Source organism: Coenobita brevimanus, chromosome 105 (genome assembly GCF_032717465.1).
Source record: "Coenobita brevimanus isolate Jiangsu-jjx chromosome 105, ASM3271746v2, whole genome shotgun sequence".
In the NCBI taxonomy this organism is placed as follows: domain Eukaryota; kingdom Metazoa; phylum Arthropoda; class Malacostraca; order Decapoda; family Coenobitidae; genus Coenobita; species Coenobita brevimanus.
The window spans coordinates 26,703,333-26,730,244 of record NC_137058.1 but is presented as its reverse complement, the minus strand read 5'-3'; the positions used below and the strand labels follow the sequence as shown (position 1 = coordinate 26,730,244).

Genomic DNA, 26,912 nt, shown 5'->3' with positions numbered 1-26,912 from the left:
ACATTCATCTAGAACTCACTGCATATTATACAGTCAAGTTGCCTAAGATGCGGCTAATTGGTTGTGGACCGCGCCTGTGCCATAGAAAAGTGTGCTACACAAATAACTAAACCTATGGGAAAAATGGAATTTGGTTCTGGATGTTTGCCCAAATTCCCCCTTTTCACCCCACTTTTCCCCATTTTTCCCCACTTTACACACACACACACACACACACACACACACACACACACACACACACACACACACACACACGAGCAATCATTCAGTGCATGTATTACATGTAACAATAGAACCAAAAAACGGGAGGGTGATTAGCCTTGTGTCTACTTGGGCAATACCACGTGCTACAGATCAAGTGAAAAAAAGCTTGGCCAAGTAGACACAGATCAGCTGACCGACCAAAACATGAAAGATGGTGGAGGCTGCCTGGTCAAGCACTAACTGAAAAGTTTGTTTGATATAGTTTGTATGCTCAAGTGCTAACAAAACTCACATTTAACACATTAATAATCGTTCTTATATACGTGATGATGATGATGGGAGGCATTATACTTTGTCTTAGGTTAAAGATAGGTACTTCATCACTAACCCTTGCATAGTGGTTGTTCGAACAAACCTATAAACTGTTCACAATACCCAAAGAATCTTCAATGTTTCATTACTTAACACAATGAATTTGGTGAAGTTTAACCACATAGGAGAGAAAAAAGTCCACTAGTAGTATGGAGCTGAAGTGGTCACCATCTTCTTTGTTTACAAACAGGGGAGTGTGCTGCCAGGGGAATTTGCCCGCATGTTTCAAACCTTGCCGCGGCCGCGCCATAGGTATAGTTTATGCGCATGGTTCATTTTGGGGGGTCTGGCACCTTGCCATTTCGTAGAAAACTGTGGCATAGAAGCACACGCCATAGACGACTTGACTTATTAACCCCTTATGGACAGGCAACGTGTCAAATATACGACCATGTGGGGCGGCATATTTTCGGAAAAATAATGTATCAAGGAATAAGCCCAAACATGCAAAAATCAATGAAAATGATGCAAAACGAAGGTAAGAGATGTTACATGCGTGGTAATATGTCTCTGCTGGCTGTGGGAGGAGGAGGGGAGGAGTGCGGGCAGGCAGCTTATCACCAGGCACGCCTGGGGCGAGGCTAGCAAACTATTCACTCATTTGCATGTTCTTCACCACTGAACACTATATTTATCCTTTATGCATTCCTTACACTATTCATTGTCTTCAAAATCTTATGTATGTGTTTTCTGTTATACTTGAAGACTTATAACAATAAAACCTACGTATGTATATACAGCAAGCTCGCCCCCAACATGTGGGTTTCGTTCCTAATGTGGCGCGTTCGGCGCGAAACCGCGCAAGTTTTAACTACTCCTTATTTTGCTCCCTAGATCTCCTAAACGTGGTCTTTTGCTGTTATCTGCCATTGGTAATCAATATGAAGCACTTTAATCCCTAAAGCACGGCCGTCGACAGCCGACCCCCCCCCGTGTGGCGGGGTTGTATCGCAGTCTGAGTACCTGTAGGAAAATATTTGCCAAAAATCAGAGATTAACCCTAGAACATTATAATTTTTATGGCAGATAGTACTTACATTCAGCTTTCTCCTGAGACAGGTATTGAGCCTTCATGGACTACCCAAGGACTTGTGGAGACTTGCAAAGTTGGGTAACAAAATCTTCACTTTCACACCTCCAGCAACCCGGTTTCCCCTCTACCACAGCCTCAATCTGTCACAGTACACTTTATACGACAACATACGGATAGTTTGGAATCCGTATTTGTACAATAAGCACTGAAAATAAGGCTACAATCAACGAAGCGTACGGCCGACATGCAGCGCAGCAGCGGTCTTCCCGTCACTGAACAAACATTTCCCTTTTCACAGCTAAAAACACGTATACTACATTATTTTCCTTCATAGTACTTCCCAAAGGCTCGCATGGCACTATTACGGCCATAAAAATCACTGTCACTGCCAGTATTGTGAAGCGGGAATGAGAAAGACCACCGTGACGTGATTTTATTCTGCCTTACGCCAGTCACTTTATTCTCGCTCCTGTCGGCCTCTCGCACTTCATTTCTGTTGCTCACTTTCACTCTCGCTATCAGTTTAGTGCCTTATTCATCAGTGTCACTGTCATTACTTGTAAAAATAATATTTTCTACACACCAAACTGTCACTGTCATAACATAGAAAAATATGCTTTCAACTTCTTACATTGGCATAACTGTCACTCTCAGTACTTATATTATTACTATGTACAATAATTTACACAAATCACTGTCACTGTCAGTGCTTTTACAACTACATACACTAACTTACACTCAACAAACTGTCACTGTCAGTACGTACAAGAAAACTAAACACTAGAATCACTGTCACTCTCAGTATTATTTACATATTTTAACCCTTATTTTCAATATCTAGTCAGGCTGTGGTAGTCAAAGAAACACGGGTAAGCGCACAGGGGAATCTGACACTCTTTGCACTGCAAGGAGGTGTGTCTAAAAGTTTGTTCTTGCCGGTTAGTGTGGCTGCAAACATGGCACCTCCTCAGTGCTTTCCCCCTCTTGGCAGTGCTAGGCAGTGGCTCCAGGCAGTGTCGCTGAAGGTAGTCCTGGCACTGTAGGTGGTCTGGAGGTGTCTGTGAGTGGCGCCTGGGACCTGATGGCAGTACTTGTCCAAAACGCTGAAGCAACTGATAGACTCAAGTCTTAGAAAATCGCCTGAGAGAGTAGTTAGTTGGCTTCCTGTTCTTGATCTTATACAGGATGAAGGTGTTCAGCATGCACATATCCAGCAAGTGCAAGAACACCTTCCTGTACCAGCGACGGTTCCTCCTCAGGCAGTCAATCTCTCCGATCATCATATCGGACCTGTCCACCAGCCGCATATTGACATTGTAGTCAATTACAGCATCAGGCTTCATCACAGGATCGCCAGTCCTTCTGTCGACCTTCCCTGTGGCTTGCATTTCCCCCTTGTGGACTGTGGTGAGCAGATTGACGATCCTCTTGTCGTGCCACCGTTTCGCCAGCATCTTGTCGGATTTCTTCAGGTGCACATCTCCCCGCTTTGATCTTTCAGCCTCAGGGAAGGCAGGGTAGTGTGCCCTATTGCTCCTGACAGTGCCACAGGATCCGACGCCATGCTCTGAAAGGTACTTGGCGAGTTTGGGAGCTGTATAATAATTGTCCGTATACAGGACATGAGTCCCGCCAAAGTACTTTTCCAGAAGCACTTTCACCACAGAACCAGAGAATCCAAGGGGGTCAGTCTTGTCCAAGTCCACATTGCTAGCGGTGTAGATAACGAAGTCTAGGATGAACCCCGTCTTGCAGTCGCACATCACGAAAAACTTTATTCCAAAGCGGTGGCTTTTGCTTGGAATATACTGCACGAACCGAAGACGGACCCTGAACAAAACCAAGGACTCGTCGATCACTACTTTCTTGAAGGGCCGAAGGAACGTCATAAACTTGTCCTTGATCATGTTCAGGATTCCCCTCACTTTCCATAGGGGGTCAGTCCGGGAAGGCTCATCGTTGTTGGCAAAGTGAAGGTACGTCATGAGTTGCCTGAAACGATCCCAAGTCATGTACTTGTTGAAGATGGGTGTGGGGCAAAGATCGTCAGCACTCCAGTACTCCTCGAGCTTGTGCTTCCAGTTATGTGGCATGAGAAGCATCAAGCCGATGAATACAAATAGTTCCCGGATCGTCACAGGAACCCATGCTGCCATCCGCGACGTGGATGGCGTTGCACCTTCACCTTGACGAACTGCAGCACATTGTCCTTCGTACCTGTTCGTCTCGGTACAAATCTGCTCCATGACTTCGTTATCCAGGAAGGCCAACAGGGAGTCCAAGCATTCACCACCCTCGGGGACAGGGAAGTCAGCCTGGATCCCACACCCAGTGGAATCAAAGGGCAGATCCTCTGGCACAAAATCAGAGCCCTCAGACCACACGAAGGCGTCCAGAGTGCCTTGCCTAGGCTGGGAGTGGGTGGGTGCGGCGGGGGGTGAGGCAGGCCGTGTGGCAGTGGGTGAGCTAGGTCGTGCCTGTGTGGTGGTGGTGGTGGTGGTGGGGAGAGTTGGAGAAGGTTCAAGGTCACTCACAGTAGCCTGGGTGGTGAGTTGCCTAGTGCAGTAAACCTTACCACTAATTTTACCACTAGGAGACACTTTCCTACTCATGCCAGCACGAACACGGGGCCTACGGAAACCTCTATGAAAACCAGACTGCCTACTTCCCTTCCGAGGTGGTGAAGGAGACTCCGAAGACTCAGGAGAAAGCACAGCAGACGAAGATGACAAGAAAATGGGGCTGGGGTGCGAGGCGGTATGGTGGCGGCGTGACCTGAGGTTGGGGACAATGGCCGGCCTGAGGAGAACAATGGCTGGGAACTGGGGTCACCACTTCGCTTCCTCTTGGCCCCCTTGACATACGCCACTCCCTTCTGCACTGGAGCCTTGCCTGATGAGGTGCTAGGCACAGGAATTGTCTCTTCCTGCACCTCAGACTCAGCACTGGATAAAGTGTCTGATTCAGCAAGGCTCGATAACACCGCAACGTCACAACCATAGTCCATAGAGGCTTTCAGTAATTCTAGGCCTATAGCAGACTCACTCAGGCCCTTTGCACTCCCTAGTAAGGGTTTGGATGGGGTAGAGGTCACAAAGCCCTTTTTCGGAGGTCGGGAAGGCACTGACTCGAAAGAGCTAGAATTTGACATGGTGTCACCTTCAAAGAATGCGGTAAACTGACGTTAAACAGGGGCAAACCGCGTGAAAAAAAGCTATTGTGACAACTGGGGAAACAAGCGTTTCCAATTAGCATAAAGTGCTTGCAAGAGGAAGGCGCAGATTGACATGTCTGAGCAGTCTGCGCGCTCCCATATATCACGGCAAGGGTGGCCGGGCCGCGGTGCGTGGGTGGGTAAAAAAAAAGATACTTGGCAACAACGGAGGTCAGTGGTACAAAGGTCAAGTGTGCTAATAGTAGCTAAAGGGTGGCGGTACTGATAGACAATACCAGCTTGAACCTGCTTGCCCGCGGTTATTCAAAATTAACTAGAATCGCAAACGCGACGATCTGCCGTTATGTCCTTTTCGCCGAGCGTCACAAACGCGACGATCCGCGTTTAAGGGGTTAAGTGGTTAGAAGGTATATTTAATGTCATAACTTACAAATACAGTACTGCACAGCAGAACTTTAACATACAAATACCTAAACACAAGGCAACATTCCGATGCCGAAACCAGTCGGTGTCGGAATGTTGCCTTGTGTTTATGTATTTGTATGTCGAAGTTTTGCTGTGAAATCCTGTATTTGCAAGTTATAACATTAAATAAACCTTCTAACCACTTAAAGTGCTTCATATTGATTACCAGTGGCAGATAACAGCAAAATACCACGTTTAGGGAGTCTAGGAAGCAAAATGGTTTCTGGACTATTCGCTGTCAAGCCAGTTCGCCATCACAACAATAACAAGACACCGTAGACTTTGATGGATCCCCCTGAAATATAGTTATTAAAGTATTGATTAATTAATAATAAGTATATTTATAAAAGTATTGATTAATTAATATATTTATAGAATGACTGGGAATCATACAGGGTGCGAATTGTCCTGATGGGGAATCGTTCATGTTTTGACGGGGAATTGACATGATGGCGAATTGTCTTGGAACCCACCGTTCGTGTGTAATCTATAATTGGTTACAAGGCTTTATTTAATACTTTAACTTTCTTTAAGTGCTTTAACATACAAGTGCATACCAGAATAGTAAATATTTAACTTACAAATACAGTACTGTGGAAAAGCAGTACAGCAAATATTTAACAAACAAGTAAAAAAGGTAATATTCTGACGCCTATCAGAAAACTGATTATAAGACTTTATTTCTGGCTAGAACGTTATTTAATAATACTTTAACTTGCACATAAACTTACCAGAACAGTACTGTAACTATTTAACTTACAAATACAGCACTGAGGAAAAGCAGTACAGCGAATCATATCACATGATCAAAACAAACCGTGCTTGCTGAGCTGATGTTCGAGGATTTGGCCTATCAAAGGCCTCTCGCATAAATAAATGGTTTTCGTAATGGTTCTTTAATCTTACGTTATCTTATACATATCCCAGCACTAACCGTGTATAATTGCGAGCGCGTTCGGTGAGAACATGTTCCGGGCGAGTTTACTGTACAATTTTACTTGAACAATTATAACTTTACAACTTCTATATGTATATTCTATTTTACTTGTTTCAAGGCCTGGGAGAGTAGAGGGCAGGACAGTAGATGACATAGATGCCTTATCACCCAATTTCACCAATAAATTAGGACCGAAAATGGCTGGACGTTACGTAACGTCGCCCGCCTCCTCACACACAGACGTTACCTAACGTCGCCCGCCTGTTAGGGGTTAATGTACAGTAACAAGGAGAGGGCCTACAAAAGGTACCGGAGCCAACCCACCCCTGAATCACATCATCTTTACATTTCTGCCCGGAATTGTGCTAAGTCTGTTCTTCGCTCTACTAAAAATAATTTCATCCATACTAAATGCTCTCAACTCTCCAACTCGAATTCTTCCCGCTCCTTCTGGCACCTTGCCAAAAATCTTTCTAACAACTTTACCTCATCATCCTTCCCTCCTCTTTTCTACTCTGATGGTTCTGTAGCTATTTCTTCTACTGATAAAGCAGATCTCTTCGCACAGACTTTCTCCTCCAATTCCACCTTAGACGATTCCGGTGCTGTTCCTCCATCACTTCCCCCCTCTGACTTCCTCATGGCTGACATTAAAATTTCTTCAGTTGATGTATTTTCTGCCATCACTGGCCTCAGTACTAACAAGGCATATAGGCCTGATGGGGTCCCTCCTGTTGTTCTCAAGACCTGTGTTTCTGTGCTTACACCCTGCCTAGGCAAACTCTTTCGCCTTTGTCAACTTGTACCTTTCCTTCTTGCTGGAAGTTTGCTCTCATTCAGCCAGTCCCAAAGAAGGGTGACCACTCGCAGCCCTCCAACTATTGTCCAATTGCTTTAACGTCCTGTATTTCAAAAGTTTTCGAGTCAATTCTTAATAGAAAAATTTTAAGGCATCTTTCCTATCACAACCTTCTTTCCGATCGTCAGTATGGGTTCCGTCAGGGACGCTCCACTGGCGATCTTCTCACCTACCTTTCAGACTCCTGGTCATCCTCCTTTCGGGACTTTGGCGAAAGCTTTGCCATTGCACTTGACATCTCAAAGGCTTTCGATCGAGTCTGGCATAAATCTTTAATTTCCAAATTGCCCTCCTACGGTTTCTATCCTTCTATCTGTGCCTTCATCGCTAGCTTCCTTTCTGGTCGTTCTATAGCCTCTGTTGTAGACGGCCATCGTTCTTCTCCTAGATCTATCAACAGTGGTGTTCCTCAGGGCTATGTCCTATCACCAACTCTCTTCCTTTTATTCATCAATGATCTTCTAAGCTGTACATCTAACCCTATCCACTCATACGCTGATGACTCCACCCTTCACCTTTCCATTCGGTTCCCGCAACGCCCATCTCAACAGTTACTTCAACAAACAAGGGATGAGGCTATGGCACACCTAATGTCTGACTTGGCTCATATCTCTGACTGGGGTAAAAATAATATGGTTGTCTTTAATGCATCTAAGACTCAGTTCTTACACCTATCAGCCCGACAAAATCTTCCACAGGTATACCCACTAATGTTTAATAATATTCAGCTTAATCCTGCATCATCCTTGAACATGCTTGGGGTTTCATTTACTTGGGACTTATCTTGGAAAGATCATATTACATCTCTTGTAAAATCTGCTTCCAAGAGATTGGGCGTGCTAAGCCGACTCCGCTCTTTCTTTACCCCTGCACAATTGTTGACTCTATACAGGGGTTTTATCCGCCCCTGTGTGGAGTACAACTCTCATGTGTGGGGAGGCTCCCCACATACAGCTCTTCTCAATAGGGTGGAGTCAAAGGCTTTTCGTCTCATTAACTCTCCTCCTCTTACTGACTCCCTTCAACCTCTGTCTCTTTGCTACTTTAATGGTCACTGCTCCTCTGAACTGTCTGCTTGCATTCCTCCACCTCTATGACGGGCGCGTAGCACCCGTCTGGCAGCAAACTCTCATCCCTTTTCTGTCCAACTCTCTAATGCAAGAGTTAACCGTTACTCCCAGTCTTTCATTTATGCAACAGGTCAGCTCTGGAACTGTCTCCCTCTGTCTGTATTTCCTGCTGCCTATGATTTCCAGTCTTTCAAATGCAGTGTGTCCAGGCATCTCAAAATGATCGGATCTTGAATTTGGCTCTATATTGTATTTTGTTTTTCTCTTGGAGGGAACTGTTACTGTGGGCTCATGGCCTTTGGTTCCTTCTTCCTCGCATTAAAAAAAAAAAAAAAAAAAAAAGGTTATCCCTTAATTCATGCGACCTTTTTTCACGCGATTTCGGTTATCCACGAATTTTTCGTACAATAATTAAAACAAAATTATAGTATTCAAAAAAGTAATTTCAATATACAAGAGAAAAAAATAAAATATAAAAAATGCCTACTTGCTGCCCGTGTGCACACATATATGTGTGTGTGTGTGTGTATGTGTGTGTGGGAGCCTGGGAGGTCGGTCTACCACGCACCACACAGTCAGTTTGAATCCGACGGTCAAATCATGTGTGACTCGAGATCGAGAATCGTTATTTGTGGCTTATTTTTCTGCCTTCCAGTGATTGCTTGCCTTGTCTGCCAACAGGGGGCCTAAGCGTAGTGCTAGTGATGCATGTGGTTATACACCAAAGCGGGCTGGTAAAGTGGTGTCACTGACAAAGTTAAAGTGTTGGACAAACTTCAGGGTGGAATGTTGGCGACAATTCTCCGTGATGACGATTCCCCGTCATTTATTTACATACCAGTTTATTTAGCACGTACAGTACACTAGTTTTTTACTTATATGAGTTATAAAATCCCCCTGAAAATTAGTTATTAAAGTATTAATTAATCAATAATAAGTATATTAATAGAATGACGGGGAATTGTCCATGTTTTGACGGTGAATTGACTTGATGGTGAATTGTCTCAGAACCGTATGTTTGGGGTGAGTCAATTGTTCATACAATAAAGAAAGAGAACGTAGCATACGGGAGACAGTGAGGGCTAGTGCACCAGACTGTGCTAAAGTGTCTCCACCCACGCCTGTGAATTGTCTTGGAACCGCATGTTTGGAGTGAATGAGTCAACTGTTCATACAATAAAGAAGGCAGAATGTAGCATACGGGAGGCAGTGAGGGCTAGTGCACCAGACTGCTGAAGTGTCTCCACCTACGCCTGTGCTTGTCAGGTTTCAGTTTTAAATTTCTTATATTTTTGTTGTTTTTAATACTTTATGCTAGTTTATAAGGTGTATGTAGTGCATAAACAGTATTATTCAGATGTAAAATACGTATAGACATGCGTAATTATGTACACACAAGGGCAGAACATATACGCGAATTTACCACATATGCGAAGGGTCTGGGAACCGAACCCTCGCGTGAATTAAGGGCTTACCTGTACTGTATTAGCAACTATAGTACAGTACATATAGTTTTTTCATATTGTACTTGTGTGTCTTTGGTCATCATCTTTTGGTCAGTCCTTGTCCGAGGCTTCTTGTTCCTTTTTTTAGTTAGTTGTTTTCCGGGGAGGGGCACTAACCCTCCGCCAACCCTTTTAGTCGCCTTGTACGACAAGCAGGGATACTGGGGGAGTATTTTTGAAAAATCCCCCTACCCCCAGGGGTAATGAGGTGCGGATGGAGGGTGAAAGACTGACGAAGAGAGTGTATGTGATTGAGGTGGAAGGGGGGAGAGGGAGGGGGAGACCGAGGATGAGATGGAGGGATGGGGTGGAGAGGTATATGAGTGAGGGGGGTGGGAGTTGGGAGCAGGGCAGTGAAATGGCAGGGGACAGGGTGACGTGGAGGTGATTTGTTTGTGGCCACCCCAAACAGGATTGAGGCTTCAGGCAATAGATAGATAGATAGATAGATAGATAGACGTGTGCGATTAAGATATTTTGTGTCTTCTATTCTGAATAATCTACTCACTTAGTGCGATGCTATCTTTAGGTGATTCTGCACTAAATAACAACCCAAATAGTTTCCTGTAACCTAGGAAGGCATGTGATGCATTGGGTGGTCACTGTATAATTTGCGAAAGAATGCCTGGTACTTTAGTGGGTCAAGGGACTCCAACCAAGTGTAACCATTGAGAATTTAAATCTGAGACTTGAATGGGATGTATTGCTTACATATGCCACCCAAGGAGCAGTGATTGGTCATTCTTGCCTTAATCACCAACCGCCGGGGACCGAGGTTGCCGGATGATGACATATGCCACAAGTTCCTTCCCGCCATTGTTTGAGCTGGCTCATGTTTGATCTTGCCACTAAAGGGTAAGGACAGTGCACGCAAGTGTGCTTCAGTCCGTCCCATGACTTTACCAGGTGTAGAATGATGTCTTCAGGTTCCTCCTCGTCCGATTCCATTCTCACATCATGCAGACCCTTTGCCTCATGCACCCCTGCCAAGCTTCTCCCCAAAGATACTAGGAAAGGGCTCAGTGATAGTGCCATAGGGCATGCCTTGGACACCACTGTGTCTAGCATATCTGGTAGTGGAGAAGTTATCCCGTTGTGAGTGAAGCCAGAGTTGAGGCCTCGCACACATGCATGGCGACAACCTTCTTCAGTCGTAGAAAGGTACTTGTCATCTTCACGTTCTTATTCATCGATGTGACCACCTGCAGACCTGGGGATGGTTTCATTCGCAAGGAGTTGGTGAGTAATATGGTCTTTAATTTATTTGCCTAACTGCTATACTTTCCAAGATAATAAGGTTTGAAAATAAGCAATTTTGGGAAAATTGCCCGTCCTGAGAGGATGACTGTGGTATAAACAACCCGGCATCTAAGAGTAAAATGTCTGGATTGAGTAGCATAACCCTTAGCCCCTATGCTTTTGATGGGATTATGTAGGAAAAGACAGTAGATATGTATGTGCTTTGTTTTAGGATGATGATAAGCCTGTTGCAGTATCTGGTAGTTACAGCCGAGTTCCAGATGACTACCAGGGTTGCATTATAATCTTGTACAGTGAGAGACAAAAGTTTGTCCACCATTTCACTGCATCTGCTTCACACCAATGGCTTGTCACTTTGTTCCCTGACACATCATAGCAGTAAGAATTATTAAAGGGTAGAAAAACATTCCAAGTCTATCTCAGCTTAGCAGTATTAGCCAGCACAGGAAAGTAGTTGGAACATACTCAGCCTTTCATAGCTCTAGGAATATTAGCCAGCAGAGAAAAGTGAGAAGTTGATGATGTGAAATCTTAGGGACAAAGTAAACCTGTCTCAGCTCATGGATAATGTGAGATGTAAAAGAAATGAAACATACCGGGCTCTCTCAGCTGAGGAATATTAACTAGCAGGGAAAAATGATAGGCTGAAGGGGTGAAGCATACCAAGCCATATCTTATATTAACAGGCAAAGGGAAGTATAAGTTTGAGGAGGGAGAAACATGCAATTTCTCTCTCAGCTGAGGAATATTAACAGGCAGAGTAAAGTGTGAAGTAGATGAGGTGCAATATCAGGCAAACTTTTGTCCCTGAGTATGTGTTATATTGTGTGACTTTGTTTTGGCATGGTGATTGGCAGTGGTTCCCTCTTCCTTCCCCCACAGCTAGCAGCCTCTAAGAGCAGCGAACCGTGACACTCCTGCCCTTCCTCTCTCTCTTTCCACTCAGGGGTTCCACGTAAGCACCCATAGCTCGGTCGCATGAGGCATCACAGTTTCCTTATGTTTCATTTTTGAACGGCCTTATAATTAGATGGAATGGGTGGAAGGGATGCACAGGAAAGACCTTGACCCATTTAATCTGATGATGTATTTCTTATTTTATTCTTGTCACCACCACACAGTCTCAATTTAAGCAGACCTCTATTAATGAAGATGATATTCAACTCTGATAGTGAGAGGGACTAAGTAACACTGTATCTATATCCTCCAGTTCAGCAAGTCTTTCCAAAGCTAAATAAAATAATCTGGTGGTAGCAATAATAGATGCAAAATACGGCAGTGGATTGAAGGGGTTAAGTTTTTATTTTTTTGATGTTTTGGAGTCCTAGAAGGTGGTTTCTGTTTAACCCAAAATGTTAGAGAAGTTAAAAAAAAAAATGAAGCTCACTTCTGTATTTCTTTCCAACCCATATTGTCCTTGTCACAATTATATATATCAGTCATAGCTTTGTAAATGCCTGCACAAGTCTGCCTAGCTCACCTGATGGCAGCTCTCCTTGCTACATGCTCATTGGTAGCATCTCTGTTCTGTCCCATAACCTAGAGGTCATTTTGTAGAACCTCTTTCCAAGCCTTCTTTCAGTAGGTCTACATCTTAGTGTTGACAGGGAATTTCTCTCTCTTAACCCTGCCTCACAGTTATGTCACAGCTGATGCATATTAAATTACTGAAGTTGTGTACTTGCCTGCAACACAGCTTCTTGGAAAATGTAGTTTGCAGTTGTTGTATTTCCAGACCACTTTCAGATGGTATACATATAAAAATACCATACTGTACTTGGTGTTTGATTACTGAATGGTTTGTTGGTGGGATTCTGCACCGTTACTTGAAGTGTGGTACAGTTACTTGATGATTTAATGCTGGCACTGTAGTTTACTCTATATTAAAAGTAGAAGTGGATTTGCTGAAGAGTACTGGCCTTATGCTTAAAAACTTAACTTGCCAGTGGGTAATTAAGTTCCTGATTTTTATAGGCCTTTGTGGAGGGCCTGTGGTTATGTTTGGCAGCCTGCATCCCATATTAGAGAGTGCAGTCAGCAGTGGTACTGAGAGGTGGACACATTCTGTCATCACTTGATGCTTCAGAAATTATTGTCAGGAATTGTGGGCTTGCCATTCCCCTTCCAGTTGAAGATTTAAGCATAGAACTGTTACTCTTGCTTTTATTTTAAGTAATGTTAGTTTCCTGGATGACGTTCATGAACCTGTTGTTGTTTTAGCTGTGGAAATGGGGGGAAACGGAAACACCAACCCTGACAGGATCACTAGTTCAACACTTGGCTTATTTGGGAGAGCTCAGTTTTTTTTAAGTTATGTTCAGAAGTTTAATGATGTCATGTTTTATGAGGATACCTGTGTTTAGCAGATTAGACTTCATCATTATCAAAATCATCTTCATCAAGGACCTCATTCCTATCTGAAGATGGGAAGGTACAATACATTTACATCATTGCCAGCATTAGTCGTACTACTTAAGTTAAGTTTTTGCATTCTTCATTTGCTTACCTGGTCATGTCATCCCATATACAGGAGTCTCTGTCATCAATATTTGCATGACTTTAAGGAGGACTAAAAGTACAGCATGGGTAATGTTGTCTGTAGTTTTATTCCATTGCAATGCATAAAAGTTCATTACTGCATATAGTTTGCATTGATGTGGTGCACTGTATACATTAGTACAGAACCAAGTTATTTACTCCACATTCATCTCATTTTTTTTTTTTTTTTTTTTTTTTTTTTTTTAAATGAAGTCTTCAAGTGGATATTCACATTTGAGTGATGTTCATAAAACCAACATTGACACTGACTTGTTTATGGTCTGTGTGAGATGTGTTGCAGTATGATAATAGCAGCAGTAGTGATCAGTCTTCAACTCTTCCTGTATATAGTTAATTTTTTACTTCCTTCCTGTTTAAAGTCATGAGCATGCCAAGGGAAAGTACAGTACAGTTTATATACTGGATGTACAGTATTATGTTAATGAAGAAATAAAATTTTTTGCTGTTGTGGCCCCAGACTCATCTGGGTGTGCACACAGTGGGCTGCAGGCTGAAGCTGCTCTGCTGCATTCCAAAATCTTCCTTTTAGGGGATAAGTAAAAATTTGAGGCATGTTTGTCCTGATTATATCCAGACGGTTGAGTTGCCTGGTTATATGGGCATCACCACAAGAAGGTGTCCCACTCCAGTTTTAATGGTCTCCTCGTACATGATGTATTTTGGGAACTATTTTGTATTGTGAAAATATAAATCTCACTGGAAGGGCAGGTGATCTTTAATTAAAATACTAAAATTCATCTAGTACTTTTTGTTTAACATTGAAGGTGTACTTTGAACAGCCAGTCAGCTCTAGTTAGGACTTATGATGATGTTCATCTTTGCCATTATTATAAGTTCAGTTTTTGTCAGAAAGAAATAAGAACAAAGTGACAGTGCCTCATTGGAATGACAAAAATTAGATATTTTGAATGTAGGTAAACAAATACAGTATTTAGAGTATATTTCAGCTATGACTTTCCATAATTGCAGTTAGAGTGTCACATGTGCAGTCATGGCAGCCACAGTTTGGCAGTAATGAACTGACCAATTTTGTACATTTCTCATACTAAAACTTTAAGTCCCTGCATTGTTTCATACATTCGTGTCTGTTGTAGTTAGTTGCTAATTGTATCTATTTCTCTCCATCATGGATGGTGTGTTTTCACCCCTGTTTGTTTGCATGTTAGTTTGTATGTTAGCAGGATTATGCAAAAACTAAAAGAGAGCTTGGACCAAACTTGGTGGATAGATAGCCCATGCCCAAGGGAACAGTTGATTAACTTTTGGGACCGATCTGGATTGTATTACAGATTCTGGATCTGGAAAGCATTTTTTATGAAACCCTAATCAGTGATGAGAAAATCTAACCCATTATGAAGAGTGGTTTGGAAATAACGTTGCTCTTGTCGGAGAGATGCGCTCCACTGAGTGCCCTTGTGGTTTTTAGTCAAAAGTGAAAGTAGTCAAAATGAGTTATATGAGAGAAGTGTTTGGAGTTACATGGAGAGAGAGAGACACAAGTGAGGAAGTTTGGGGACATTATGGTGTTGATATGGATGTGCTGGAAAGTGTTAGGAGGAGTACCCTCTGATGGTGTGACCATGTGAAACATATGGGTAGTAAGAAAATGATTAGGAGAGAGGGTATGTGAAGGAGGTGGATAGGGAAAGAGGGACGGGGAAGACAGTGAATGAGATGGAGTGGGAGAGGGGAAGGGGGAGACCATGAATGAGGCAGAGAGGGAGAGGGGAAAGGGGAAGACTGTGAATAAGGTGGATAGGGTGATTGGAAGGGAGAGACCATGAATGAGGAGGAGAGGGAGAGGAGAAGGTGGAGACTGTGAATGAGGTATAGGGATGGGGCATAGAAGTACAGTACTGTATATGAAAGAGTGTAGTGCGAGGTGAAGTCTGGGCCACCTTGCAGCAGAATATAAGGTGACGCGGAATTAAAGAGGCTTGTTGTTTATAAGAAGATTGTTAGATATCACATCTGCACCTTAGGAGAAATCATATTCAATATGTGTAATTAGATTTGTAGGATGAATGCTGAATAAATGGACCAGTAGGGTAAGTGTTTATGAACTCCAGTGCTAATTGAATTTTCCTTACGTCATTAAGATTGGGTCAGACACAGTAACCAACCCATGGTTTTTACTGGTCCTGTGAAACGGCTGGGTGGTGAGTTAGCCGGGGGGAAAAAAAATGCCAAGTTTACTGGTGTTATGAAAGATGAATTAACCTGATAGCTGCTACGTACATCATATGAAGAATAGCACGTGACTGCTACGTAGATTATATGATTAAGCTTTTTTTTTTTTTTTTTTTTTTTTTTTTTTTCCACGCTACATTTTTCACCCCAATGTCCATAAATAGCATACCACGGCCAAACTAAGGTAAATAATGAACTCATATTTGGTTCTCCTATTCTTGTCCATGCACTCTTTCATTTAGCCTATTGGAGCAAAAATTATTTTTGAGGAAAAGAAATCCTGTTTTTTTGTGCATGGGGGGATCGACCACAAAACCTAATGCCGCAGTTAATGGGTTAAAAGCTGGTGGAGGAGTATAGCATAATGTTCTTGTGTGTAGGAAATATGTATTTGTTATACTGTACTTATATGTAATATTCAGTGTATGTTAGCAGGATTTCATGTAGCATTTTGCACTGTGGTAACATTCTGAAGCCTCCACCTCACTTTATGGGACAGTTATAGTACAGTACATTGACACATGTGCATGCCACTAAAACACAGTACAGTGCAGTATATTTCACAGTAATCTAGTTTATTGCGTTGCCAGAAATCCATATTGCTTCCGTAGGAAGTTGTGGATAGAACAAAGAAGGGCAAGCCCTTCACAATTACGTCCAGTTCATGGATTGAAGGATTTCATCATGATACAGCCAGAGCCACGGAGAAAGGTAATTTTTATCCACTGAGCTCCTACAATCCATTTTCAGTTACTCCCCAAAGAAAAGAAAAGTACTGTAAGTGAACAAAATAGCTCTCCTTACCTCCTTATGACCTTAATCAGATATCATCTCAGTGTAACATTGTACAGTACTAAACATCCCTACTTCTTCAAGAAGGGTGAGCTGTGGATAGGAGGAGTGTCTCAGCGGCCCAGATAAGATGTCAAGTAACATGCATCCCCTACTTTCTGATAAAGGAAAAAAAAAAAAGTGGGAGGGGGAGGGCTTTACAAGGCCATAAATATATTTCTTCGCCCAAAGAAAGTGAACTTGGAGACATCCATAGAAAGAAGACTTATATCTATTCTATGATATCATCCAGGCATTTATATGGCAATAGGGAAGTCATCTCACTCTCAGAGCTGAGGATGTGATGTGTTATTTCTTGTCCCCAATCAAATTGCAGTACAAGGCATATGTGGTAAGTGGTAGGTGGAGGCACCTACCATCCATTTCTTAATGTAATGCTACCTTCAGTTGACTCTGCACTAAGCAGTGAGCCAGATGTTTCCTTGTGGCTCAGGAAACCACTTACTACAGTGGGTAGTGATATAACTACACACTGTATTTGCACATGCCTGGTGGTTTGGTGGTTGCAGGTGTTGCAACTGGATGTGACCCATAAGGTACAACTACACTTCCCCCCGAAGCATGTGTTTGACGAGAGGAAATGAAGCTCAGGGTTCCTTCCCAGGCTCAAACTTTCTCAGTGCTGCACGAATAAAACATTGTGCGTCATTTCATCTTGTCAGTTACATGTTTCATGTTAATGTTGCCATACCCACAAGCATTAACATCCAGTGGTAGTTGTGATTGACTGCTCATATTAGCCTACTGTGGGATAAGTGACTGGTTAGTCTTACCTTAAATGGCAAGACTGATTAACCCTGCCCTGGGCTTCTACACTCTTGATGGGGTTATAAAGTGTTGGATGATAGCTAGATAGGTAGATGGAAAAGGCATTTGACCCTCCTAGGTTGATGATGTCTTGTCTGCTCATTTACAACAACCACTCAGCATTGTGCATGCCATGGTTCCTCTGGATAGTGCTTGCATGTCCAGTTTTTTTTTTTTTTTTTTTTTTTTTTTTTTTTTTTTTGTAGCCACTGGCACAGCTTTGTATGTGTGGACTTCCCCAGTGCAACACAGGGCATGGGAGGTAATTGAGCTCCCTTAGATAGGATCAGACAAAGTGAGTGCCTCCAAGTTTAGTTACTTCAAGTGAAAAGTAGGTTTTTAGCTGTGCAAAAACCTCTGTTTTCCACATTGTTTCCTCCTTGGAGGGTGAGTGCCCATTCTGAGCCTGATGCCTTGCATTTCACAGGGGGAGCTGACTTTACAAAGAACTGACATCATGGCTTAGAAGTAATCTGTCAGTGGTACAAGAAATGTGTGAGGTATCAGTCATGAAGGAATGATATCACATTTAGCTAGGTCTTGTGCATAGGGAAACTGACAGAGATACCCTTAGCCTTTGGTCAAATCCAAAGAGGGCTTTATATGGCAGACCCTAAAGCTGTCACAGGGAGCCTATATCTAGTGGTACAGGCAAACACCATGTACACTCAACCCCCTGCTATTGTGCATTCAGCTATTACGTTTATCTGCTATCACACACATATCAAATGCACAACCATACATGCTATCACGCACCCCAAGACTGCTATCACGCGTCGAGTTTGAAGACAGGCAGCGAAACTTATTCACACGGCACTTCATACGAGATTTGCCGAGGATACGATGGTCAATCGGAACGGTAACGTGGTAAAATTGCCGACGATACCACGGGCATTTGGAATGCATCTGAACGGATTCCTGCCGAGGATACGACAGGCAAAACAGTGTGAACAAAACCCATTCGACTCGAAAGAATATATCGTACTACAGCATTGAAATTTAGCCTAACACTGAATACTTATTAATACTGTATTTTTGAATAAATATCAATTGTTTTGAAACCCTTATAAAGAGTTAATATTTCCTATGCCGAGAAAACTGTGATGTCAATAAAGTAATCACGTGTTTACAACTGAGGCGGGGCTCTGGCAACGGAATAAGGAGGAATGTGTGTGAGAGCGTGCAAGTTTTGTTCCACTTAAATCTTCCTCGGCCGTTCCTGATACGATGTACCGTGTGATACCCCCTTTAGCTGTGGACACTAAGAAATCATGGAGACAGCTAAAGAGATCTGGTGGCAATTAAGCCACTCCCAAGCCTCGGAACCCATCAAACCACCCAAGCCTTAATCCTTATAAAAGTTTGATGGCTGTTTATGTTGTTCATTTATTCATTATACTGTTATTATTATAATAATAATTTATCTCATGTTGGAGGAGAGATTGGCAGGATATCGCAGGCATAAAGTGGTTAAAAGTTAGAAAAATGGGCCACCGAAAAACCAATTAGAAATTTTCCCATTGATTGTTCAGTTCAGCTATCGCGTATTCAGCTATTACACGCGTTTGCTGTGACCAATTAGGCGCGATAGCAGGGGGTTGAGTGTACATAATATAGAGTTCATTGAGGGGGAGAAGGATATTCACTGTACTGTACTGTAGTAATCCTGAGTATAAGTGCTAGTCATCTTTGGAACATTATAAATTGCTTACATAACCATATCAGAGGTAAGGATCTCAGTTCTTGGGATATTTTTGACACATGTATTATACACACATGATACAGTGAGTCGTAAAGCACTAACCCATACAACTGGAAACTGGTATCCTGTAGGTCATAGGAACTTAGGTCAGGGTGTGGAATGTGAACATTTATCACACTCTAGGATTTATGCATTTGTAACCCTCACAGCTCACATGGATGTAGTTTGTAGGAACTTCAGTAAGGGTGTAGGACATGAGCTCTAACTGAAATCCAGGACAAAGTGTATATAGTACAGAGTACATAGAGATAGAGAACAAGCCATATACAGTACTGTAAACAGAATACATTTATATACATCTATTTACAGTGATTGGAAGTGGTGGCGAACACAGCCTACAGAGGCAACACTGATGGGGAAGCGTGTGAGGGCCAGTGACTGTGTGGGTAGTGAGGCTGGGGTTGCCACAGGGAAGCCACTATCAAGAAGTACTGTAATTGGGCAGTAACACAGGGGAGCATCTAGAGGTGACAGGTCCAACACAACTTCATCTCTGGCAGGTAGCGATTATCACATGCACTTCGTGATCACATAACACAGACATTATACAGACATGGTTAGTTGTATCACAGTTGATAATATAGTATAACAGACCATGGATCTGTTTGTGTTATAGAACTATGTAAGGGCCATCTTTGTTCAAGAGGAGTAGGTACCATCACTGTCAATGCTGCAGTAAAGTGGTATACATCCCTATCAGTGCTGCAGTAAAGTGGTATATGTGATTATGAATCTGTCTCTTATATAACTATGTGAGGTCCGTCTTTGTCCGGGAAGAATGGGTAGCATCACTACAGTATCAGTGCTGAAATAAAGTGGTATATGTGATTATAATACCATTACACTCCAGGGTCAAGAAATGTTCTCCATTTGAGAATACATGCATGGGTTCACTAGTAATACCCATATTTATCATTTACTAATATACTACTTACATTGTTCCCAATCATCACCCTCACAGTAAAGGATTTATTTTGTTTTTAGCATCAGGTCACTGAGGCATGGAGAGTGTAAACTGGCCAGATGACACCATTCTGGTTTTGTATAATGAAATATGACAGTAGGACTTGAAGACATTCATGCCAGACTAAAATCCCATGTAATCTATGTTTTGATGCTGGAGAGGAATGCTTTCACACAGCAGTACCAATATGACTGGGTAGGTGGTGGCGACCATCATCCACTCACTTGATGTAGTGCTACCTACTTCTTAGCCTTTATCATTCTTTTTCTGTGCCTGTCCTCCTCTCGTCCTATTTCTCCCATCTTTCCTGTCACTTCTTATTGCTTTTCCTTCCTTTACAGGTGGCTTTACATTGAGTGACAAGCCAAATGGTTTCCTGTAAGTCAAGAAACCATTTACAACACTGGGTAGTAACCATATAACCAAATCATACGTGCTCCCTACGTGTCAGCAGTGGGTTGGTGGAGGGTTAGTGCCCCTCCCCTTGAAACAAATAACTCAAAGTCAAATGGCCACCCCTTACAGGATTATGGCGTCTGGCAATAGATAGATAGATAGATAGTTCTTCTACCTGGATATACAAACAACCTCACCACCCTCCCCACACCCCCAGAAGGAGGACAGCTTCACCCTGCGGTACAATAGGTTTTCAGTTCACATGAGCATGAGATTATTACCAATAGCTTTGTTGTAAAGTTGTTTCAGCTGCGGGAGTGGTTTTGATGTGTTTAGTTGGAGCACCTTGTCTGTGGTCGGGGCCAAGTGATGTTTATCATGGTAGTACTTTGGTTGCATCAGAGTCTGGTGGACAGAGCACCCCAGGTGCAGTGACTGCCTTGCATAGGTTCAGCCCATAAGAGGTGACTGGAGTTTTTTTTATTATGTACTGGTATCGGATGAAGTAGGCTGGTCATCTAACCTTAAGATTTTCCTGGACTGTGGTAGTCTGGCCTTGTGACCTTAAATATATGAATGTGAGATTAACTGTTATATACAGTTTTTAGGTATAGGAGTATCTCTTTGAGTGACCCTGTCCATCAGTCACTTATTCCCTCATGTTTTTGAGATGGGAGATGCTTCACTCTTGTACACCATAGCAGTGCCACATATCACAGCTTTGTTGGTCCCGTACTTTAGATAGTGCTTTTGTACTTGTTAGTCCTACCTGCCGGTGAAAATGGTCCAGGACTGTAGGCTTGCACGGTTCCATCTGTACGTCAGTCAGTCTGCACTTTCTGCAATTTCGTGTCCACTTTGTAACCTCCATTTGCATGGACAAATTTTGATATAACTGCATACAATAAATTGTTCCCCATACCATGATGGTGTGTCGCTCACAACACCCAGTCATCTGCTCCCAAGGTCAAGGTCATACTTGGGGCACAAATAAGGTCAGTTGCTGTCATATTTAACAGCCATACCTACATTCGTGTCCACTCTGCAACTTCCACGTGCATGGACAGATGTTGATGTAACTTCGCACAGTTGTTCCCTATATCATGATGGTGCGTCATGTGGAACAACGAGCCATCTACTCCCAAGGTCAATTACATATGTTTGGTTATCATCAGGTAGGGGACTTTGTATTGCATGGCAATACTGAATGCATTTGTTTAACATTGGTCTGCTGTGGAGGCAAGATGAACTAGTCATTTAGATAACACAAGAGTTTTACCATGCATTGTACTGCTTCCTTCTGGACCACTAGGGTTAGCTTTGGGAAAACTGATGGTGATACAAGTACAAGATTGAGGATGAAAGACATCTTAGAGTGTGGTTATTTCTAGTACCCTACTGCAAAACTTGTATATCCAGAATTGACTGTGGTTGGGAATGTGCGAGGCATAATAGAGGTCTGTGGTATTGAGTCATATGCCATTATTTGAATTTCTTTGTAGCTGCTAGGAAGGGACATTGCCCACCTCTCTCTGTGTCGAGGCCAATCATTGGTTCACAATTTGTCTCACCCAGAAGACTCCCCAGGGTCCTTCAGTTTTCTGTTATTCCTTTGGTTACCTCCAGTGGTACTTTTGTTGTAGAGATGGAGCTGACAAAGTTGCTTTGGTCTGATAGCAGGCTTGGGTGTTGACATTTGCTTTGGACTGTATGGTTTTCCCCACATGGTTTTGGTGCATCAGGGTGTGTAACCAGATGTGATAGGCTGTTTTTTGGGGACTTAATCATGTCAATATGGATGTGATGGAGGGATGAGCTTAGGGCTGCTCATTTCATAATCTAAAGCAGACACTCCAGTAGCACTGCAGTTGGTGTTTGGGTCTGCATCTCTAGTGCATTCATATCTGTGTTTGTATAGATCTTAAGAATATGAAGGGTCTGGCATGTGAGCTTGTTGCAGAATCCTCTTCTGTGGAAGAGAAAGTTAAATATGATTCCTTCCTGGAACATTTACTTCCATTATATAATTAAGACAGCCAAAAGATGCAAGGTTTGGTGAATGAATTTGGGACAGTGTGTAGGAGGAGGAATCTGAAAGTTAATGTAAACAAAAGTAATGGTGTTTGAGAGGAATGAAGTCACAGAGTGTGCAGTGAGGATGTGGAGAATGTGAGTGCATTCAAGTACTTGGGTAGTGTGATGAGTAAGGATGGAACTTTGGGGGATGAAGTGCGTGAAAGGGTACAGCAGGGAAGGAAGGTTGTTGGTACACTGAAAGCAGTGATGAGAAATAGAGAGGTGAGTATGGAAGTTAAGAAGTCACTGCATGATAATATTGTGATCCCTACATTGACATATGGAAGTGAGGCATGGACCTTGCAAGAGGGGAACAAGTCAAGAGTGAGAGCATTGGAAATGAGTTACATGAGAGGAGCATGTGGAGTGACGTGGAGGGACAGGTTGACGAATGAAGAAGTGAAGGAACGCTGTGGGGTGGATGTGGATGTGATTGAGAAGATTAAGAGAAATACACTGAGGTGGTTTGGACATGTGAAGAGAATGGAGAATGAAAGACTGACTAAGAGGGTGTATGTAGGTGAGGTGGAGGGAGGGAGAGGGAGAGGTAGACCGAGGATGAGGTGGAGGGATGGAGTTGAGAGGTATATGAGGGAGGGGGTGAGTTGGGGGAGGGTAGTCAAATGGTGGGTGACAGAGTGACTTGGAGGCGTTTTGTCTGCGGCCACCCTTTGCGGGATTAGGGCGTCGGGCTATAGATAGATAGATAGATAGATAGACGATCACCAGCATACATTGTGAGTGTATGGAACATCTCATTCTTGATACCAGCTCAGGCATATATAGTCACAAGAAACCACCCCCAAGGTTTTGCAAAGGGGGGGGGGGAGCTTTTGAATCATGCTTTTTCCAGATGGGGAGTATATGGATTGGTCATTCTTTAACCATTTCATTGTGATAACATTCTGTTTTATTCTTGCTGTGCTTGGACAATTTTATTTAACAAGGGAAAGGCTGTCTTTGTTGTGTCAAGTTTCGAGAGTCTCTTGTGCTGAATAAAATAATCTGGAGATAGGACAGATGTAATGCAAGTACATCCTGAGGCTGAAAATGCTAGTACAGCATCTGTAGTATTGTATGTCAATGCCATAACTCCTCTGTGGTATCATATCATCTTGCTCTCCTACTTGATTTTTTTGTTTTTTCTTGTTCTCCTTTGAGTAGTCTATCCACATATTTATATTTAAAGACTATTGACCATACAGGGATGTGTACATCTTTTCACTTGATGACTACTATCTATGTGTTGCAGCCTGAAGCTGTTTCCCTCCTGAGTCACCATGCCCAGAGGTCTCCATGCAAGACCCTCCTTGCACCTTTCATGGTCTGCCTCAGAGCATTTTTTCCCTCACATTTGCAACTGTGACTCTTCTCAACTATCCCACTCCCTCTCCCCACACCATGTCCAGACTTTCTTAACCCATCAGTTTGTATTGCTTCTCTAATGCTTTTTTTTTTTTTTTTTTTTTTTTTAAATGTGAGGAAGAAGCAACCAAAGGCTGAGCCCTTACTGTTTCAGTTTTGTCCCTTTGTGGTACCTGACTTATCCATCTCAGCATTATCATTTTTGTGCATCCCAGTCTGCTTATATTTTCAACTCTCACAGCCCAAGCCTCGCTACCATACAACATGTGTAAGGTGCAATGATATCTCATGGTGTGGAATGGCAAGTTTTGTTGAGCCAAATATTGATTTCCTCTAGTAGGATATCATGAAGACACCTGATTAGCGTTCCTGCCCTGAGGAGTTGTTCCATCTAGCCCTTGTTTCTCTCATTCTCCCATCCAAGGCAGAAACTTACGGTTACTTTTGCACAATGCATTCAGTGGCTAGCAGACTTGGAAGAACTGTGTGTCAGTGTGGGAGCTGAATCCAGGCCTTACAACCTAGTCAGCAAACTCTCAGAAAATATCGTTTCTTTTCATTTTATGTGCATAGGGGAGTCAAAACACCTTTGTAGACTGTTGATGGTCACTTCACCTACCACTCTTTAGTTTCGAGATGACTTGTAGCTATCCATATGGTATTTCCATAATCTCCTTTTGGAACAAAAGTACATGTAAGTTGTTGGTTTTGCACTGAACTGCATTTTGAAACATATGAGCATTGCAATCACAGATTGTTTCGGTATGATGATGACTTTTGTGTTTTATCCTTGCTGTAATCAGACATTGTTCAGTGTAAGGGAGTTTATTCTCGGTGAATGAGATAGTGGAGATAAGTTCGAACCATTTGACTTGGAGGGATCTCCCCAAGCTGAATGAAATAGGTCAGTGATAGTGTAGCAAGAATAAAACCAGCTAGAGTTAAGAATATAACTGAATATTTTTTTATTGTTTAGGATATGAATGGTTTTGGAAGCAGAAGTCTTCTTTGCTCTACATGCCGACACAAGACAGCCAAGGACGTGTTATTGCAGAGCAGTTAGATTAAACAGTCATACTCACTAACACAACAGCTTTCCTACACAATATAAAGTGTATAAAAAGTATCCTGTCTCCTCAGCCCAACACTGCAGTACACAGACAACTGCAGCATTCATCTAAACCCATTAGTCAAACATCATCTATCTTGAGTCCCCCTGAAATATTCATCCCACAGAAACAGACACATGCTCACCTTTGCTGGTAGCAGTGTGACCTTTACCCTTCTCTACTTTTGCACTTAGCACAGAATACAGTACACAGATACATCCATGATACCCTCAGTGTAATATAGCCCGTCAGACCACAACACACTTATTCACCTACCCCTGTGCCTCACTATGACAGCACATGACCATCACAATAGATTGCTGAAGTTGCCAAATTCATATAATTCATTGGCACTGTGCCTGAATGAACCTGGGACCACCACAACCATTTGAGTAATAGTACAATACTGTATTTATAACTAAATGGTCATAGGATCACTATCATACCGAGATGGAACAAATTATGTCCACAGATTAAAGATGCAAATATAGTAGATACAGTGTTTTGGTTGACCAAAGTGTATCTTCACAGTAACACAGCTTTAAGAGTACTGAATAGGCATATTTTCCACCATTTGAACAATTAATGGCTGTCAAAATTTAAGGCTATTTTTTCTCTGTCTTCCAGGAACGGTCTCGGGAAGCAAGTCCTGGAACCAGTAGAGTGAGCATGTCTGACCCCTCAAAGACCGAGTCAGATGTCTAGAAGGAACTGGGGGGGATACAAACCCACAAGGAAACTGTGAAGTGCATTGGTGAATTCTCAGAGTGGATAGTGAAGTAGTGTACAGTAAGTCACTTTGTTCCCCAGCCTAGAAAAGAATACAAGGAAAGGCTGCAATATTAGTGTGAATCTTTAGCCTCTCAGGTCAGATTGAGAATGACAGTGTTCAGCTTCTCAAGTCCACAAGCTTTTGCAACGAATGAATCTTTTTAATTACAACGGGAAAAATCTAAGGCAAGAAGATACATAGCTGTTATTTAGTAGTGTGAAATGTATGAGAATAAGTAAGGCACATGTATATTAAGAAGAAATAATACTGAGTCAGAAAACCTAACTTGAAGAAGGAAAGACACGAGAACACAACTGCCATAAGTACTGTAGTCAGTATCTTCTGCTGAGATTTTGCCGCCAAGAAACTATACAATAACTTAGTATACTGACCTGCAAACAATACGTGGGTTCGTTGATAAGTTCATTCTAGCTAGCTCTAGTGTTTCAGAAGTGATAAGAAAACTTAGGGAACTAAACTTTATTTCTAAGTAAGAGAGTTCTGACTTAGATAATAGTGCCACCATTTCATTAGTGATATATTGCTGATTTAAATTCAAAGCCCTACAGTGCAGTTAAGATTGGGGTTCCTAAATATTCTTAATGCTTAATATATTCATCCATGACTTATAGTGAGTTTAAGTCTGGCTCTAAGCAGATGAACACAGGGCCAAATTCTAGTCAGAGGAGGAGGCTTCCCAGCATTTACTCCTTACCTGTTTATTTCTCGATATGGTACGTTAATATTCAGTGATATGTTATTTTTGTAAACTGTTTGTATATTGAAATAAATAGCATACAAAAGAATATTGAGGTGCAGAATAAATTGCTAAGGAACAGGTGCTTGACAGCCTCCTAAACTGACAAGGGTACAGGCCCTAGAGAACAATTCATTGGTGCGTAGCTTCATAAGTGAGATGCAAAAATTAAATAAATAAACTGTGAACCTGCACCTGATAGTCATCTGCTTTCTGACTCGGTAATACTGCAACGTCCAGGGAACGATGGTAATTAATTTTTAAGATTAAGGTTTTCTGTGATGCCTCTCATTTTTTAGGAAACAGAACATTTACAGGGAGCCCACATTATAAGCCAGGGTTATGTTCCAAAAATGTCACAAATTTTTACATATACAGTAATTGGTATTGATAATTGTAGAATAATGGCAGATCTACTTTTAT

At 42.3% G+C, this 26,912-nt stretch overlaps 1 protein-coding gene across 1 annotated transcript in view; it reads left to right on the top strand.

The window, feature by feature from the left end:
• Positions 1–25,961, top strand: part of sei (potassium voltage-gated channel seizure) — a 362,440-nt gene extending 336,479 nt beyond the window's left edge. Inside the window, exon 24 of the mRNA XM_080285287.1 lies at positions 25,588–25,961. Within this exon, the coding sequence (XP_080141413.1) occupies positions 25,588–25,665 (78 nt within the window). The 3' untranslated portion in view covers positions 25,666–25,961. The remainder of the gene's footprint in view (positions 1–25,587) is intronic.
• The last annotated feature ends 951 nt before the right edge of the window (positions 25,962–26,912 follow it).